Source organism: Xyrauchen texanus, chromosome 25 (assembly GCF_025860055.1).
Source record: "Xyrauchen texanus isolate HMW12.3.18 chromosome 25, RBS_HiC_50CHRs, whole genome shotgun sequence".
Classification (NCBI taxonomy): domain Eukaryota; kingdom Metazoa; phylum Chordata; class Actinopteri; order Cypriniformes; family Catostomidae; genus Xyrauchen; species Xyrauchen texanus.
Genome location: NC_068300.1, coordinates 8,166,561 through 8,183,587, shown reverse-complemented (window position 1 = coordinate 8,183,587; position 17,027 = coordinate 8,166,561). Strand labels below are relative to the sequence as shown.

The 17,027-nt window shown below is 38.0% G+C and overlaps 1 protein-coding gene across 1 annotated transcript in view; it reads right to left on the bottom strand.

Annotated features, from left to right (window-relative positions):
* The window catches only part of LOC127619204 (terminal uridylyltransferase 4-like), a 44,918-nt gene extending 28,993 nt beyond the window's left edge, over positions 1 to 15,925 (bottom strand). The window contains exons 1-7 of the mRNA XM_052092012.1: positions 15,721 to 15,925; positions 6,831 to 7,299; positions 4,927 to 5,072; positions 4,093 to 4,209; positions 3,300 to 3,477; positions 1,412 to 1,500; positions 1,256 to 1,307 (exon numbers count right to left, since the gene is read on the bottom strand). Of these exons, the coding sequence (XP_051947972.1) occupies positions 1,256 to 1,307; positions 1,412 to 1,500; positions 3,300 to 3,477; positions 4,093 to 4,209; positions 4,927 to 5,072; positions 6,831 to 7,236 (988 nt within the window). The 5' untranslated portion in view covers positions 7,237 to 7,299; positions 15,721 to 15,925. The remainder of the gene's footprint in view (positions 1 to 1,255; positions 1,308 to 1,411; positions 1,501 to 3,299; positions 3,478 to 4,092; positions 4,210 to 4,926; positions 5,073 to 6,830; positions 7,300 to 15,720) is intronic.
* Positions 15,926 to 17,027: the final 1,102 nt, after the last annotated feature.

Below are 17,027 nucleotides of genomic sequence, written 5' to 3'. Positions count from 1 at the left end.
GATATGGGAGAAACTTGCAGAGGACAACCATCACTGCAACACTCCACCGATCTGGGCTTTATGGCAGAGTGGACAGACGGAAGCCTCTCCTCAGTGCAAGACACAAAATAAAGCACCTAAAGGACTCTCAGACTGTGACAAACAAGATTCTCTGGTTTGATAATGAATATATATATAACTGGTTGGCCTCAATTCCAAGCGTCATGTCTGGAAGAAACCAGGCACCGCTCATCACCTGCGCAATACCATCCCAGCGGTGAAGCATGGTGGTGATAGTCTCATGCTGTGGGGGTGTTTTTCAGCGGCAGGGACTGGAGGACTGGTCAGGGTTGACGGATAGCTGAACACAGCAAAATACAGAGATATCCTTAATGAAATCCTGGTCCAGAGCATTCAGGACCTCAGACTGGGCTGAAGGTTCACTTCAAAAAGGACAGTTACCCTAAGCACACAGTCAAGACAACGAACAGTGGCTTAGGGACAACTCTGTGAATGTCCTTGAGTGGCCCAGCCAGAGCCCGGACTTGAACCCAATCGAACATCTCTGGAAGACCTGAAAATGACTGTCCACTGATGGTCCCCATTCAACCTGACAGAGCTTGAGAGGATCTGCAGAGAAGAAAGGCAGAAAATCCAGATGTGCAAAGCTTGTGGCATCATACCCAAAAAGCCTTGAGGCTGTAATCGCTGTCAAAAGTGCTTCAACTAAGTACAGAGTTAAGGGTCTGAATACTTATGTCAGTGTGATACTTCAGTGTTTCTTTTTAATTAATCTGCAAAGATATTAAAAATCAGATTTTTGCTTTGTCATTATGGGATATGAAGTGTAGATTGATGTGAATAAATAAATAAATAAATAAATAATTTAAAGCATTTAAGCAAATGTGAAAAAGACAAAGAAGTCTGAACACTTTCTGAATGTAATGTACATACCTCAAAAAAAATATTTACAGGATTGTGCTTAAATGCTAGAAATCAGTTTTGTAGACAAAAGTAAATTGTGCCTATTAATGAATTTCTTTACAAGACTTTTACATTTTTTAAATGAATGAATTGGAGTGGATAGTGAAGGACAAGCAGTCAACAAGTGCCCAGCATACATGAGAACTTGTTTAAAATAATGTTATTTTATAGTTTTGATGATGTTATTTACTGTTATTTTAAATGTAAAAAAAATAGCACTTATAAAGAACAAGTAGGTGTGTCCAAACTTTTGACTGGAGGTGTACATAAAGAACAAAGAAGTTAAACCAACCGCTGTTCTTTAATATCTCCAGCACCTTGATCAACACATCAGGTTGAGTCATCTGCAGAAAAGAAATGTTTATTTATTAACACAAGAGCAATCAAATGTATTACCATGCATTCACTAGTGCAGCAAAGGAACACTCATCTGTACGTTGGCACTCACAGTGGAAGGATAAGACACATTGATGTTGATGTCACTCGATTTGAAGGCGAAGCGGGTTAAGCAGGAGCCGTATAGACGCAAAGAGCACGCTACACCAGAAAAAGACAGAAAACATTGAGAAAAATGACATCTAAACAGTCTCTGTGAAACAAATGGGTGACGCTCATAAGGCTTATGCCACAAATGTTTATATAGGAAACAAACTTGTGTAAACAATTGGATGTTAGGATTGGATGCCAGGTTAGTGGCATCCAATCTTTGGGGATATAAGTTTGAGGCACTTAGTAGCAACTAGACTTGACATCCCAGAGCAGAACTGTATATTCTGCTCTGTTTTCTGAGTTATATCAGTGAAATTAGCAGTACTTCTGGATGTAAACAAATTCTACATGCAAAGTTTCCATCATTCCTCTAATATTTTTACCATGACCATCAGTGTTAATCTCATCTAGTGGTCGACCAATATGGGTTTTCCAATGTCCGATGCTGATAGCGATATCTAGAGAACAGGATTGCCGATATAAATGCAGATCATACAATTTAACAACAGTAAATCAGATGTGCACAAAATGTCTGAAATGAAATACACTTATTTTATGCAATATTTACTGAAATTTGCATAATCTTGAAAAGGAAACTAACCCTGAATACAAAATGTTTACTATCCATTGACAAAGCTATTGGTAGATTTTGGCGCTGACACAAGGGCAAGATAACACTTTTGTTAATCGGTCAAGCAAACACTGTTATCGGTCAATGATGATAATCTCAATACGGCCAAATATCGGCAGATTAATCTTATCAACGAAAATGACTAATGAAAATGTTTATTGACAAAGGATTTTATTTTGATAACTATAACAAAGACGAGACACAAAAGACACATCATGGTGATCATCAAATGGTTTTAATTAAAACATATATAGAAAAAAAACAATAGTGCAAGACAATGTTTATTTCTTTATTTTTTTAGCAAGAAAATCTAGAAAGAATTTATTCAAACAATCTCATATTACGATATTGAGCTGTGTGAGCTGAACAGAGCTCTGGTATATTAAATGTATTAATCTTTACATGTTTGATATATGCTTAAATAATTGTAATTAGCTTATACGTTTTTCCAAATATTTGAATATTTGGTTAAAGTTACAGTTTGAAACATGCTTGTCATTGTGCTCATTATCATCAATTACAATAAAAAACATTTTAGTCAATAACATTTACTGCATTAATGGCGTTATCTACATTAATGGCATTAATGACTTCCAAAGAGCCTGATTCTGAACAGTTGAAACAAGTTTTTAGTAATTCCAGACTTCCTGTACCAACCTATGTAATTTGGTAACAATAAACCCGCCTCTGGTCTTCATTGGCTGCTTGCGAACAGCTTTGACCCACCCTCAAACACTACACTAAGCGGTAGACCAATCACAACAGACCGGGACATCTGACCAATCAAAGCAGTGCATGCTCTATGAAAGGAGGAGTTTAGAACGAATCATTGAATGAGTCGTTTTTGACACTGGGAAAAAGGGTAATGCTGCAATTTAAATTATGAGCCAATTAAAGTGTTTTTTGACCTTAGATGCATCTAATGTATGAGACCTTTAAAAAAATTAGGCATGTTTCAAAACCATTCTAGGTGCACTTTAATAAAATTACCCTGCCTATTGTAATATCAACTATTTCTGATGACTCTGCCCTTAAACAACACGTGAAAACAAAACAAACTGTGATATCTTGATTTACATGTCAATCAGGCTGTCCCTTCCCATCTAAGTGGGCAGTTGTTGGACAGAATAAGCTGCAATGTGGACCAGACTTCTTGCTAATAGTCAAAATCTGACTATGTGAGACTACTGTGGTAAGTAATTTTTTTTTATCATACCTGAGAGCTGTTTACGTATAATGTCCTCCATTTGGGACACCACGGCCTGCCTCAGCTGAAAATCTTCATCTGAAATACCATGCAACTTTGCAGCCTCCAGCACAGCGCAGTCTAGCGCCCTCAACTGGGCAGGAGAGGGAGGAGGCAGCGCTCGCAACTCATTCTCTTCCTGCTTTTCCTGCATAGAGAAACCCACAACATAAACATAGCATAAGATGCTAATTTGCAGATAAATAGCAACATAAAGTGAACTGCTTTTTGAGTGTGCCTTAAAAACTAGGCTATGCACAGAGTGGAATACGAGCATTATTCTTATAGTATAATACGCAGCATACACTGTATACCAGGGCTACTCAACTTTGGAGGAGAGGTCAGGGGCCGCAAAGCTGGATCCCTGTACCCTTGAGGGCCGCACTCTTAATTTTTATGACAGAGAATGGCCAGACTGGTTTGAACTGAAAGTCTACAGCAACTCAGATAACCGCTCTGTACAACTGTGCTGAGAAGAATATCAATTCTATTCTGAGATGCTAGTTGGCGCTATTGTGGCGACACGAGGAGGATCTGTGGCCGAATTACAGCAGTGCAGATGTAGGGCCATATAGCACTCTTGCTCGTGTGATATTGCTTACATATATTACATACTGCAGTTACAGTTAGTATGTAATATGCAATTCCATAATAGCCCTAGTGAGCTGCCTACCTGCATAGACTTTTTGCCATATAAATGCATAATTGCCCAATAAAATGCTGGGCTTTCTATACAACACTGGAAGTTAAAAGTGTCGCTCACCATGATGTTCTTCTTGTGGCGTTTCTCTTTAATGTGCTTGTGTGCACCCTGGATGTTCTCCACATGGACTGAACACAGTTTGCATATATACTGGAAATTTGGGTACTCAGGAGATTGCTGTGGGAATACACAGAGATGGAGAAACCAACCACAATGAGCGAGATCTGTTCATAAATATGTGTGTACAGAGTACAGACATGCAAATGCCTGAGAAATCAAGAGACCCTTAATGGCTCATTGACAGAGCTTCGTTTAATTCAGATATCATTAACGACCTACTATTAATCTTCATTCAAATGTGACATCACCCTGTGAGTGAACATTTGAACATTTGAACACATTTCCGCAAAGTTTGAGTTACACCTAAGATCACATGCAAGCAGTAACTTTACATTCTGAAGGACTTATACAGACATATGTTTCAATACAAATGTAAAGCCTGAAAAAGTACATTAAAAGTGTCCCGTCACAAACTTGAAAACAACACTGTAAACATGTTCGATTACCTAAAACCCTCCATATTATAATAGAAAAAAGCTTGATACAGATAAACAATACTGCCATAGATGCTAGTCACATCACATCTTAAATTACTGAAAAAATAAATATTTTTTTTTGTACCTAATCACATGTTCACATATTTGTTGCTGTTCAGACTTCAAACAACTAAACAAATGAGAGTTGGGCATGACAAAACGTATAAAGCTGGATAACTCGCCAAATCAGAGTTTTTCCACCGTATGCAACTCTTCCAATTCACGCTTAAACAATACTTCCAATTACACTATTTTGAAAAGACTCTAATATTGTTTAAATGCATAAATTATGTGATACCTTGAGCAGCCGGTGAATGTAATCTCTCTGCAGTCTCTCCTCAGCCTGTTTGAGTCCCAACTGCTGGTCAGAGATCAAGTTTCCCACCTCCATAATCTCTGTGACCTCTGCTCCAAGCTCGCCTCTTTGTCTTCCTGCCTGCACACCTGTGATTTAAAGAAACATCCAAAAATATATTTACATTTACATTTATGCATTTGGCAGACAGCTTTTATCCAAAGTGACTTACAGTGCACTTATTACAGGAACAATCCCCCCGGAGCAACCTGGAGTTAAGTGCCTTGCTAAAGGACACAATGGTGGTGGCTGTGGGGATCGAACCAGTGACCTTCTGATTAACAGTTTTGTGCTTTAGCCCACTACACCACCACCACTCCATATATAAGTGTGCACCATTCAAAAGTTTGCATTAATTAATAAATTTTTACATTTACAAATCTATATATCTATATATATCTATATATATATATATATATATATATATATATATATATATATATATATATATATATATATACACACATACATACATACACACACAGATCAGCTACAAAATTAAAACCACCCACCTAATATCATGTAGGTCCCCCTACTGTTGGCAAAACAGCGCCAACCCGCAATTTTTTTCTCACCACAATTGTACACAGCGGTTATCTGAGTTACTGTAGACTTTATCAGTTCAAACCAGTCTGGCAATTCTCTGTTGACCTCTCTCAATAGCAAGGCGTTTCCGTCCGCAGAACTGCCGCTCACTGGATGTTTTTTGTTTTCTTTTTGGCACCATTCGGAATAAATTCTACAGACGGTTGTGTGTGAAAATCCCAGGAGATCAGCACTTACAGAAATACTCAAATCAGCCCATCTGGCACCAACAATCGTGCCACGGTTCAAATCACTGAGATAAAAAAAAATCCCCATTCTGATGGTTGATGTGAACATTAACTGTTGATCCTGACCCGTATCTACATGATTTTATGCCCTGCACTGCTGCCACACGATTGGCTGATTAGATAATCGCATCGATGACTGTTGGTGCCAGAAGGGTTGGCTGAATGACAAAGTCTATGGTAACTGAGATAACCACTCTGTACAATTGTTAGAAGAATTCCATCTCAGAATGCTAGTCTGAGATGCGGATTGGCGCTGTTTTGGCGGCACAAAGTTAATGTTGTGGCTGATCTGTGTGTGTATAAAATGTATTTAAATCTGGATATTAACAAAAGTCTAAGGATTTGAAACATTATTTTTAAAACTTTAAGATGTAAAAGAATAAATATGTAAGATTCTGCACTACTATCATGTCACTAATCAAATGTAAGCAAGTTTGTGACATTGACACAAGATGCTCAATGTTGATGAATTCAAATTGGCAAAACATTGGCACATTGTTTTTTATATATCCCCTTTTCTCCCCAATTTGGAATGGCCAATTTCCACTACTTAGTAGCTTCTCGTGGTGGCGTGGTTACTCGCCTCAATCCGGGTGGTGGAGGACAAGTCACAGTTGTCTCCACTTCTGAGACAGTCAATCTGCACATCTTATCACATGGCTCGTTGTGCACGACACCACAGAGACTCAGAGCATGTGAAGGCTCATGCTACTCTCCGCGATCCACGCACAATTTACCGCACGCCCCATTGAGAGCGAGAACCACTAACCACAACCACAAGGAGGTTACCCCATGTGACTCCACCCTCCCTAGCAACCGGGCCAATTTGGTTGCTTAGGAGACCTGGTTGGTGTCACTCAGCACACCCTGGATTCAAACTTGTGACTCCAGGGGTGGTAGTTAGCATCAATACTAGCTGAGCTACCCAGGTCCCCAAAATATTGGAACATTAATAGCCCTGGACGATTGATTATTCACAAATAAAAACTAAAGAGTCTGTCTGTATTTTTTTACCAGGTGTCTTGTCTTCAGCTGTGATGGTGCTGTTCTGCGTTGAGGTATCCTGGCATGTGCTGAGCAGCAGTGTTGATCCTGCGTCCTTGCCCGGCCCGCTGCCTCGGCCTGGAATTTTGCTGTCCAGGGCTTGCTGACGGGCTTCAGTCTTTCCTTTCGCCCTCTCCCCAGAGTTGGTTCTGCCAGTCAACCTGCGGGCTTTACCCTTCCCCTGCTCCTGAGGGCTGCCGGTGCGGGTCCGGCCGCTGCTATGACTGCCCTGCAGATCTTCTTTCACCCGGGGAATGGCGTCCTTGCTTCGGCTTGGGGCTTTTGGGTTCTCCCTATGTGATTTGGAGGACGAAGAGCTACCCCTATTTGAGCGGGAATGTTTAACCAGCTTCATGGGGCTCCTAGGGTCCTCCATGCCACTCCAATTCTCTCCGAACAAGTTTTAAAAAAGGCCCAAAGGGCTTTTGGTTGAAGATACCTGGAGAGGAAACAGGACAGAATCAGAGATAGGATATTTCAGAATGTTTATCCATGGAAAGTGTCTCTTTGGAAGGTGAAAGCTGAAAATGGTCAAAATGTCTTATCACTCACATTATATTGTGGGATCCAGTATTCTGTACACTGACATCAATTGTATACTACTACTCATAATTAAGAAAATGTAGGTCAACAAGGTATTCTATGCATTCAGATTCCCATACGGTGTACAGAAAACGTACTACATACACTAAACAAATCTTTTTTCATAACTCCAAAACTAACTAAAATATAATAAAAAATGACCTTGAAACAATTTTAGCATTTGATACTCAGTTTTTTTCCTACAAAATTTGAAACAATTACAATCCACCTTATTTCAACTTGAAAATGCCTCTAGACAAAAAAGATAACACAAGACTGCCCTCAGAAATGTAATGATTTTAGACATATTTATATGATACCAGTAAATGATTGAGTAGCTTTGGGAGCCATAAACTACTAAAACAAAAACCAAACTGAAACTACAAAACTCTGAGAAATCGAAAACTAAACTAAAATGGAATGACAAAATGAAAATAAAATAGAAATAAAAATGCAATTAAAATACCAAAACTATAATAACCCTTGCCCAATTTTGTAAAGTCCGAAGCACAATGCAATTGCCTCGTTTGGTGTGCCATTACATCTCCCATTCAGTGTGCGTGAGACAAATTGTCATCAACACAGTACACGCGGAAGGTCAGTGTGTCTAGGAAAACTGCCATGCACACAATGCCCGCGACGTACCAAAACAAGTCCTCAATTGTGCGCATGCACCTTCTGTTGACTGTACTAAAAAGTAGAGATGGGAATTTTTGAGAAATTTTGTAGTTAATTTTTAGTTTTTGTTAATTTGCGATATTCGACTAGTTCGACAGAGGTTGTATACTTGAGTATTTGGTGCAGAACAAGTACTCGCTTACTTGTCAACATCCCTACTAAAAAGTATCAGAAAGCAGTTGTAGTGCACATGGGTCAAACATGCACTTGCAGTCAATGAGTATACTTTAAAAGACTGAGTGCTCGAACATGTGCGAGACAGAATGGCACGAGGAAAAACAAAGTATCCCCGAGCTTAAGGCTTCACTTTTCATGTACAAGTGCGCATGATGCAAAGAAAATGGCCAAGAGAAAGTTCAAGTTAAGTTAAGTTCAATCAACAGCATTTGTGGAATAATGTTGATTACCGCAAAAATCGAGGTTACAGTGAGGCAATTACAATGGACGCGAATGGGCCCATTTTTGGAGGGTTTAAAGCCAGAAATGTGAAGTTAATAATTTTTTTATACCATGGTCTGTTCGAATACTTGATTGTAATTAGCTGGAATGCATGCAGTTACAACTGTTGAATGCACAGGTAGTTTTAATCACTGTTCGATATTAATGTGCTGTTTGTAACCCTAACAACATAACATTACAGAGCAAGCACAGTGAGATATAGCAGTTGAAAACATTTCCCAACAACTTTCATCAGCATAGCAAATATAATGAAATTCAGGTTGCTTTGCACAGAGCTTGAGAGACGGAAATCAGGACCTATTAAATGAATCTATCGCTGGCAAGGCGATGCAAGACAATTTCAACAGTAATGTGTTGTGTATGTTGTTGCTGTGCTGAAGTGATGCCTATAGCCACTAGCTAGTCGTGCATTTTGTTGCAATTGTTTAACGCACACCTAGCCGTGGATTATCTCTTAAATAAAAGCACTTACATTTATTCTTCTGTCAAAACGTATGTTTTATTTGAGCTGTAAAGTTCTTTATATCGTCGTTTTTGAAGTAGTTGTAGGGTTTGTTGACATTACATCTTCTGATAGCAACGAAGTTATAAAATTGGACATAACTTTTCACAGAAAATGTTAGTAAGTGATTTTATCACACTAAAATCACATTGTGGCTATACTTTTGAAATAATGAGTATTTTAACATTCAAAAATGTGTCCCCTTAATCAATACTATGCCACAAATGCTATCGATCAAGCTTAACTTGCATTGAACCCGGAACATTGCTTTAAAGGAAATCTTCTTTATTATTAACCTTTATTTAACCGAGAATTCCCTTGAGATTAAATCTCTTTTTCGAGGGAGACCTAGCCAAAAAAGCAAACCATACAAGGTAAAAAAGATATAAGATCAATGCAACAAAAACAGACATAAGACAAAAATAACACATTAATGAAAACAATGGACTACAATTACAGAATCCAGCTTATGCATAGCAACTGCGCTCTTCAGTCATACAATTTTTTGTCAAAGATTTGAATTCAATCAAGTGATTAAGTTGTAATGTGTTCTGGAGGGAATTCCATGACCAATAAGAAAAAGCTGTTTTACCAGGATCAGAGAAAATCCTGGGTTCCTTGTAGAGTAGCGAGAATCATAACAGCTCTTAATGAGTGACAGAAGATTGCACAAATAAGGAGGCAGTTTTCCCGGTATGGCTTTATAAATATAAAAAAATACCAGTGATTCTGTCTCCTTAAGCTTAATGAAGGCCAAGAGACCAAATTATAAAGTACACAATGATGTGTACAAGACAATGAATTGCTCATAAAATGAAGAGAACAATGATACACAGAGTCTAGACGGCGAAGTATAGAGGAAGCAGCATGCATGTAAATAATATCTCCATAGTCTAGAACACTTGAGAATGTAGCCTGCACAAGCTTTTTCAAAGCGGCTAAATTATGGCAGGCCCTATTTCAATAATAAAAACCCAGCCTAACCTTCAGCTTCCTCGATAGGTGTTCAATATGCACTTTAAAAGAGAGCCTATCTTCCACCCAGATCCCCAAGTACTTATAAGATGCTACTTTTTCAAATAAGTCCCCTCCTGAAGTATAAATGCCAACAATAGCTGAGGTCTGTGAGAGGGCTCTAGAAAAGATCATAAATTTGTTTTTTTTTAGCATGAAGTACTAGCTTAAGATCGTACAATGTGACATGTAGCTTTTGAGAAGCAAGCTGAAGATCAACAACAGCCTGGTTAAGAGAATAGGCAACTGAGTAGACTATCGTATCGTCTGCATAAAGATGCACTTTAGCTGTAGACATGACCCTCCCAATGTCCCAATGCACAGGCGAAAATTGAACCTTGGGGGACTCCCTTAGAGATTTCCAAAAAGCTTGACTTATGTCCATCTGTGTATACACACTGGGTTCTATCTGCAAGGTAGTTCTTAAACCACTCTATACCCTTGTCACCCAACCCGACATCACTGAGTCTGCATAACAGCGGCTCATGGTCAACAGAATCATATCCCTTTGACAGATCAACAAAGAGGGCAGCACAATGCTGTTTTCTGTCCAAGGCATTGATAATGTCATTTGTTACCAACATAGCTGCAGACATTCTTTAAACAGAAAACGAAAGGGGGGGGCCTGGGTTGCTTAGCAAGTAAAGATGCTGACTACCACACCTAGGCTTATTCCACACTAATACGTTTTCGTTTGAAAACGCAACTTTTTCTCTCCGTTTTGGCCATCCATCCACACTGAGATGGTGTTTTTGTCCACGAAAACTTTTGAAAACACACTTCAAAGTGGATACATTTGAAAACGCCGTTTTCACGTTGTAGTGTGGACTTTGAAAGCAGATGCTGTGGAAAACGATGACGCATTTGTAGTCATGCGATCTATCCAACCAAAACAATCAAGATGGCAACCTGTGTTATAGCGGCGCTGTTGTGCCTGATACTCACTTTGATAGCAATGTTAAAAAAGAAATGTCACTTTGTACAACCTTCACATTGCGTTCCTTCAAAGGCGAAGGGAAGTTTACTCGGAATTGGTGTCTGTCGACGCAACACGAGGACAATTGCGTTTAAGACTGTTCATGCAATGGGGATTTTCCGCATGCACAGTGACACGATTTAAGCGTTTTCATACGTTTCAGTTTGGATGAGCAACTTTTAGAAAACGCTTGAAAACGTTAGTGTGGACAGAGAGTGTTTTGAAATGAAAACACCATTTTCAAATGGATCTGGATTAATGTAGACGTAGCCCTAGAGTCGCATGTTTGAATCCAGGGCACGCTGAGTGACTCCTAAGCAACCAATTGGCCCGGTTGCTAGGGTGGGTTGAGTCACATTGGGGTAACCTCCTCGTGGTCACTAAATTGTGGTTCTCGCTTTCAGTGGGGCACGTGGTGAGTTGTGCGTGGATGCCGTGGAGAATAGCGTGAAGGCTCCACATGCACTACGTCTCCAAGGTAACGCGGTCAAATCACGTGAGAATTGACGGGCAGATTGACGGTCTCAGACACGGAGGCAACTGAGATTCTTCCTCTGCCACCCGGATTGAGGTGAGTCACTACGCCACCACGAGGACTTAGAGTGCATTGGGAATTGAGTGCATTGGGGCCCAATTCCCCCCCAAAAAACAAAACAAAAGAAAAACACAAAGGTATGATATAGCATTTTAGGACATTTCAGGTGACTTAATAACATAAGAATACAATAAGGTTACAACTTGTATATGTGTTTAAATCAACAACAAAAAAAAGGTTTTCAAAGGGTTCTCAACCCACTGTTTAAGCATCCTGCATTTAAACATCCGTTACTAGTTCAGTTATTTGAGTAGAAATGTTGCGTATGTGTCTGTGAGCGAGCAAGCGAGGAACAAAACTTTTTTTATGAACTTATGTGGATTCTTTTAACAAACTTTAGCATAAAATACAATTACAGATGGTAACAGGTGCATATTATGATCACTTATAACATTTAATTTAGAATGCAGAATTACAAATTACACTTTATCTACTGCATATACAGTATATCATATTAAATTATCATTACAGCTGTTATAGCTTCTTTTACTGATCTGATGATTCTATTCAAAGAAAGAGGCAGAAAGCATTTATTTATAGAATATGCAGCATGGAGCAAATTACAGCTGCAAAAAACATGTAAAAATACAAGAGACTGCTTTGAAAATATAGACAAGCCACATATATCAGCAATCATTTATTTATTTATTTCCTACATGTTTCATCACTCAAAACGTTATTATCATGTTTTATATAAGAATAGGTTATAAGAATAATATTATAATATGGCATGTTATGTGGAAGGCCCTGCCAAGACATTTGAAATGAACAAAGGAGAATCCATCAATATGTCTGTAAATGTGCACACTTTTGGACTAAAACGTTCAATTAGATGTTGTTCACTGAAGCCTGCATGAGACAAATCAATGGGAGTTTACACACTGTTATCCCTGATGTTGTTTTATCCAAATTAATAAGGTACATACAAAAAAAAAACCTACATTATGTAAGTGTTTTGGGATAGGTAGATGATTTTAATGATGTCTTTCATTCTACTTGAATTTTTGAGTTCAATCAAATAATCAATAAGCTTGTTTTAGTAAATTCTCATTGAATCAGTTTGTACACTTAAGTTAAATTAACAAGCGTATTTGTGAATTCAACTCAAATAAATATGTTAAATCGATTAAAATCTGTGTTAGTTAACTCAGCATTACTTGCATAAAGTATGCACATAACAAGTTAAATTAATTATATATATGTTATTCGAACAAAACAGGTCAAGTCTTCATTCCTTAAAGGGATAGTTCGCCCAAAAATGAAAATGCAGTCATTGTTTACTCACTCCTGTGCTGTTATAACCCAAAATGACTGACTTTCTTTTTCTTAACACAAATGGAGAAATTGTGACAAAATGTTGTGCTGTGAAATTTCATGGTTCTCAATACCAATTTCGATACCAAAGAAAATATTTGCTAATATGATAATGTGCTATTGAACACACCAATTTAGCTTAATGTTCAATTTCAATGTAAATAATAAATTGAAACATATGTATGTTTCCTTCGTGTTTCTAGCACTTGCCCTACAGACATTTTCCAGAATTCCATGTTTAAAGTTTAATTTCATTTCATTATCAAAATGGTGTCTAATTAAAATGTTTCCTTAAACTTTTAACAAGTAAAAAATAGAATAATTACTTTTCAACATACCATTGGATTTTTTAACAATCTTTATTCAGTACAAAAGAACTCTTGCTTAATTGTATTATTAATACAATCATTATTCATTAATCATCATTATAATTATTGTTATTATTTCTAAAGTGAAGATTACATTTTACTATACAGTTATAATATATTTCATTTGCAATTTCTTCAATTCCAGGCATTTAGCTTTTATTTTGACGTGTATTTTTGACTGTAGATTAACTTCTCCGGATAAACAGTTTGCAAAAAGTTTGTTAAGAGCAAATGCCGTGATTTATTTATATAAATTATATAAAAATAAAGCTTCAGAGTGGATTAGTGCTCTGCTCTGTCATCTCATACAACATGAATGATTCTCAAAGTTTGTGAAGTTTCCAGTGTATGAGCGGTCTGCTTTACACATTCATTTAAAGCTCATGCAGCTCATACAGACTAAGATTGCAGCGGGGTTTAGTAATCACACTAGTACATATTACGAAATTAATTTGATTACTTGTCCATTGCAGTGTAAAAGGAGTAATGCAGCACACACTCAAATAATGTGTGAGCATTTGAAAGCAGCCATGTGTCAGTCAGACAGTGGTACTAGCGGTACTGTAGAATCACTGGTATCTTTATATTGATTTACATCTTTTTTATTTTCGTATCGATTAGGTACCGAAGTACCGGTACTTTTGACAACACTACCTACGATAAGGTTTGGTGAGAAACAAACTGAAATAGAATGTATTATATAGTGAAACTGTTGAATGACCATTGATCTCCTGTTCGCGTTAATGGAAGGGCCCCTTCCCTTGCTACATTGGGACGTTCAAGCAAAAACATGTTTATTTGATCTAAAAACAGGTCAGCCACAGTGATACCGACAACAGAACACAACACATCTGCACACGAAACAGAGAACAGAACTTACTAAACATGTCGGAAGAGTTTGCAGTTGAAGAATTGATGCATTTCTATGCCCAGCCTTATTTTTTGGAAAGTTTTTAGACTGGTGCCAGTTCATAGTGGACAGAGTTACCTGGCTCAATGTCAAAAACTGAAAACAAGCAATCGATAGTGTACTGTTGCTCGTCAATGCTGGTTAGGACAAAAAAAAAACCACACAAAATAAACCTTTTATCATGTGTCGTTTGCCGTCAGGTTAGGAGCCTCCCCTATGTTTCTGATTGATTTCAGAGCACTCCGTTCCAAAAAAATAAGGCTGGGCATAGAAATGCATCAATTGTTTTACTACAAACTCGTCAGCCATGTTTACTAAGTTCTGTTCTCTGTTTTGTGTGCCGCTGTGATGTGTTCTGTTGTTGCTATCGCTGTGGCGCACCTTTTTTTTAGATAAACAAAACAAGTTTTTGCATTTGCTTGAATGCCCTAATGTCGCGAGGGAGCTTCTTGAATTGTTGCTCTCATGCCCGATCATGAACACGAACAGGAGATCAACGGTCAGTGAATATTTTCACTTCAAAATATCCCGAATGTCACACAAGGGCATTAAGCAAGCAGCATACGGTTATTTTGAAAATAAAATCAGCTATTTTACATTTTTAATGATATTCTGCACACTAAATTCTTAACTTTCTATTGTTCTAATCAATTCATATGTTTAAAAAGATTTTTAAAATCACAGCTAATATTCCTTGTGGTTCATTCATTAGTCTACACTGGAAATTAAGTTCATCCAAGTAGTATATGCATACATCAATGCAATTACATATGGTGCAAAGAATACATACTTCATACAGCAGTAAATGTATAGTAAGAATAGTATAAAGTAGGTCATATGCTATTCCAAACATAGCCTGCATTAGAACATACTATCAAAGTGAATAAGACATTTCTGCAGTAATTGACAGGTAACTGATTACCACCCAAGATCTGTCATGTAACCACGCATTACAACTTCACAAGCTAAATAACACTAATTGCATATCAAAAACTTGACAACATTAAGGAATCAGATATAGCATTTAAATTAGACATCCCTTTTACAAATAAAGATAAGCAGTGAATAGTGTAAACATGGCATTAGTTTCGGTGCACTGATGAGTTTTGGTTTCTGTGGAAATGTGCATCCGTTCACCTGGTCCCAAATGCAAGTCTATTGACCCGTAGGCCCGACCAAACACAAAACTGCCGTCATACAACCTTACACAAAAGTCACTTTCTACGTGTGATCGCTTTAATCTAATATTCGGATTATTTCTGCCTGCTCAGAATATTTCCTGTTGTGGCTAAACATATCTATGCATGTAACCTTGCAATGATGCAAACATCCAGAACGGTGTTATGTCTTTTAAAAGCCACGTTTAAAATCATATTGTATGTACTTGTTCGCAACTTTTGTGTTTTTATATGCACAAACGCTACACCTCTTGCTAACAGGTTTATTTACTTCTCTTCCTTACCTAGATTCACTAGTGTGCAGTAAATGAGCACATAACGAGCTGTTTCTGTGCGCGGTGTCGGTTAAACGCCATGTAACCCGGTGGAGCTGATGATGTTGCTGCTGATGTTATCGGTGATGATGATGATGTTGCTGTTGTTGTTGTTGTTGTTGTTGTTGTTGTTTTTGACTCAGCTCGAGACAGCGAGCGCACGCGCCATGTTAACTCGCTCGCGCGATGTATTGTGGGCCGCGTCAGTGCGGTAGGAGAGCCCATCTAGTTTACACTACTAATGCATAACGCGCCGATACAGGAGGAGACAAGAGGCCGTTCTTTTTGAATGGATGTCTATGGGGAAGATGCTCCAGTGTACTGAATAAACTACTTTTATGAGGACACGCCTCACAATTTAATGAATTGGCCACATGCGCGCTAATCCTTAAAACGCTGTACACTAAATAATCACTTTAGAGTGAACTATGTGTGGAGCTAACTACGATAAAATGGCTATTTTATAAGGGAAGACGTGGATAATTTTGCGACAGGAAGGAGACAGTTTGCGGCTCTCCCCATTCATTTGTGTGGTATCCGCAAACGGTGACTTACTGTCGTAACACGCTAGTTGACAGTTACGCTCTCTATCATCTGGTAAACACACAGACATTGTTTTAAAAAAATAAAAGAATCTCTGGTAAATCTGTGCTGGAGCTCAACGTGTCATACTGACAGGATAATGCATGCAGGGGGCGCGCTGTGGCTCAATAAACACAACCAATCATTTAATATAATATAATTAAAAACATAGGTTTTTGCTTTCAATCTATAGAATGTTTCTTTCTGTTTCGTTGTCAATGTTAATATGCAAACGTAAAAAGTATAATATAAACAATGAGAAAACAATGTTTCCTTGATGCACCAGCTGTTGTGCCCTTGAGAATTTAAAGGTGCATTCATTAAAAACTCCTAAAGACATGTTCTCACCAGCACGGTTGATTTCTTCACAGAGCACATCAAAGAGAGCACAATCCATGTTGTGTGTGTGTGTGTGTGTGTGTGTGTGTGTGTGTGTGTGTGTGTGTGTGTGTGTAACAGCGATTATTGGCTATTTTTTTTTTTAAAGGCTATTGGCTATTTTTTTCTTTTTCTTTTCAAGGCACATCATGAGGACTTCAATTTCTACAATGGCATCTGAAACTGAAAACTATTGATTTTAAATGATGCTGCATCCAAACCACTAGGTGTCAGTGTAAGTCCAAGATGACACAAAGACAAAATATACTGAGTGCACCTTTAAATAATAAACGTTATTTTATATATATATATATATA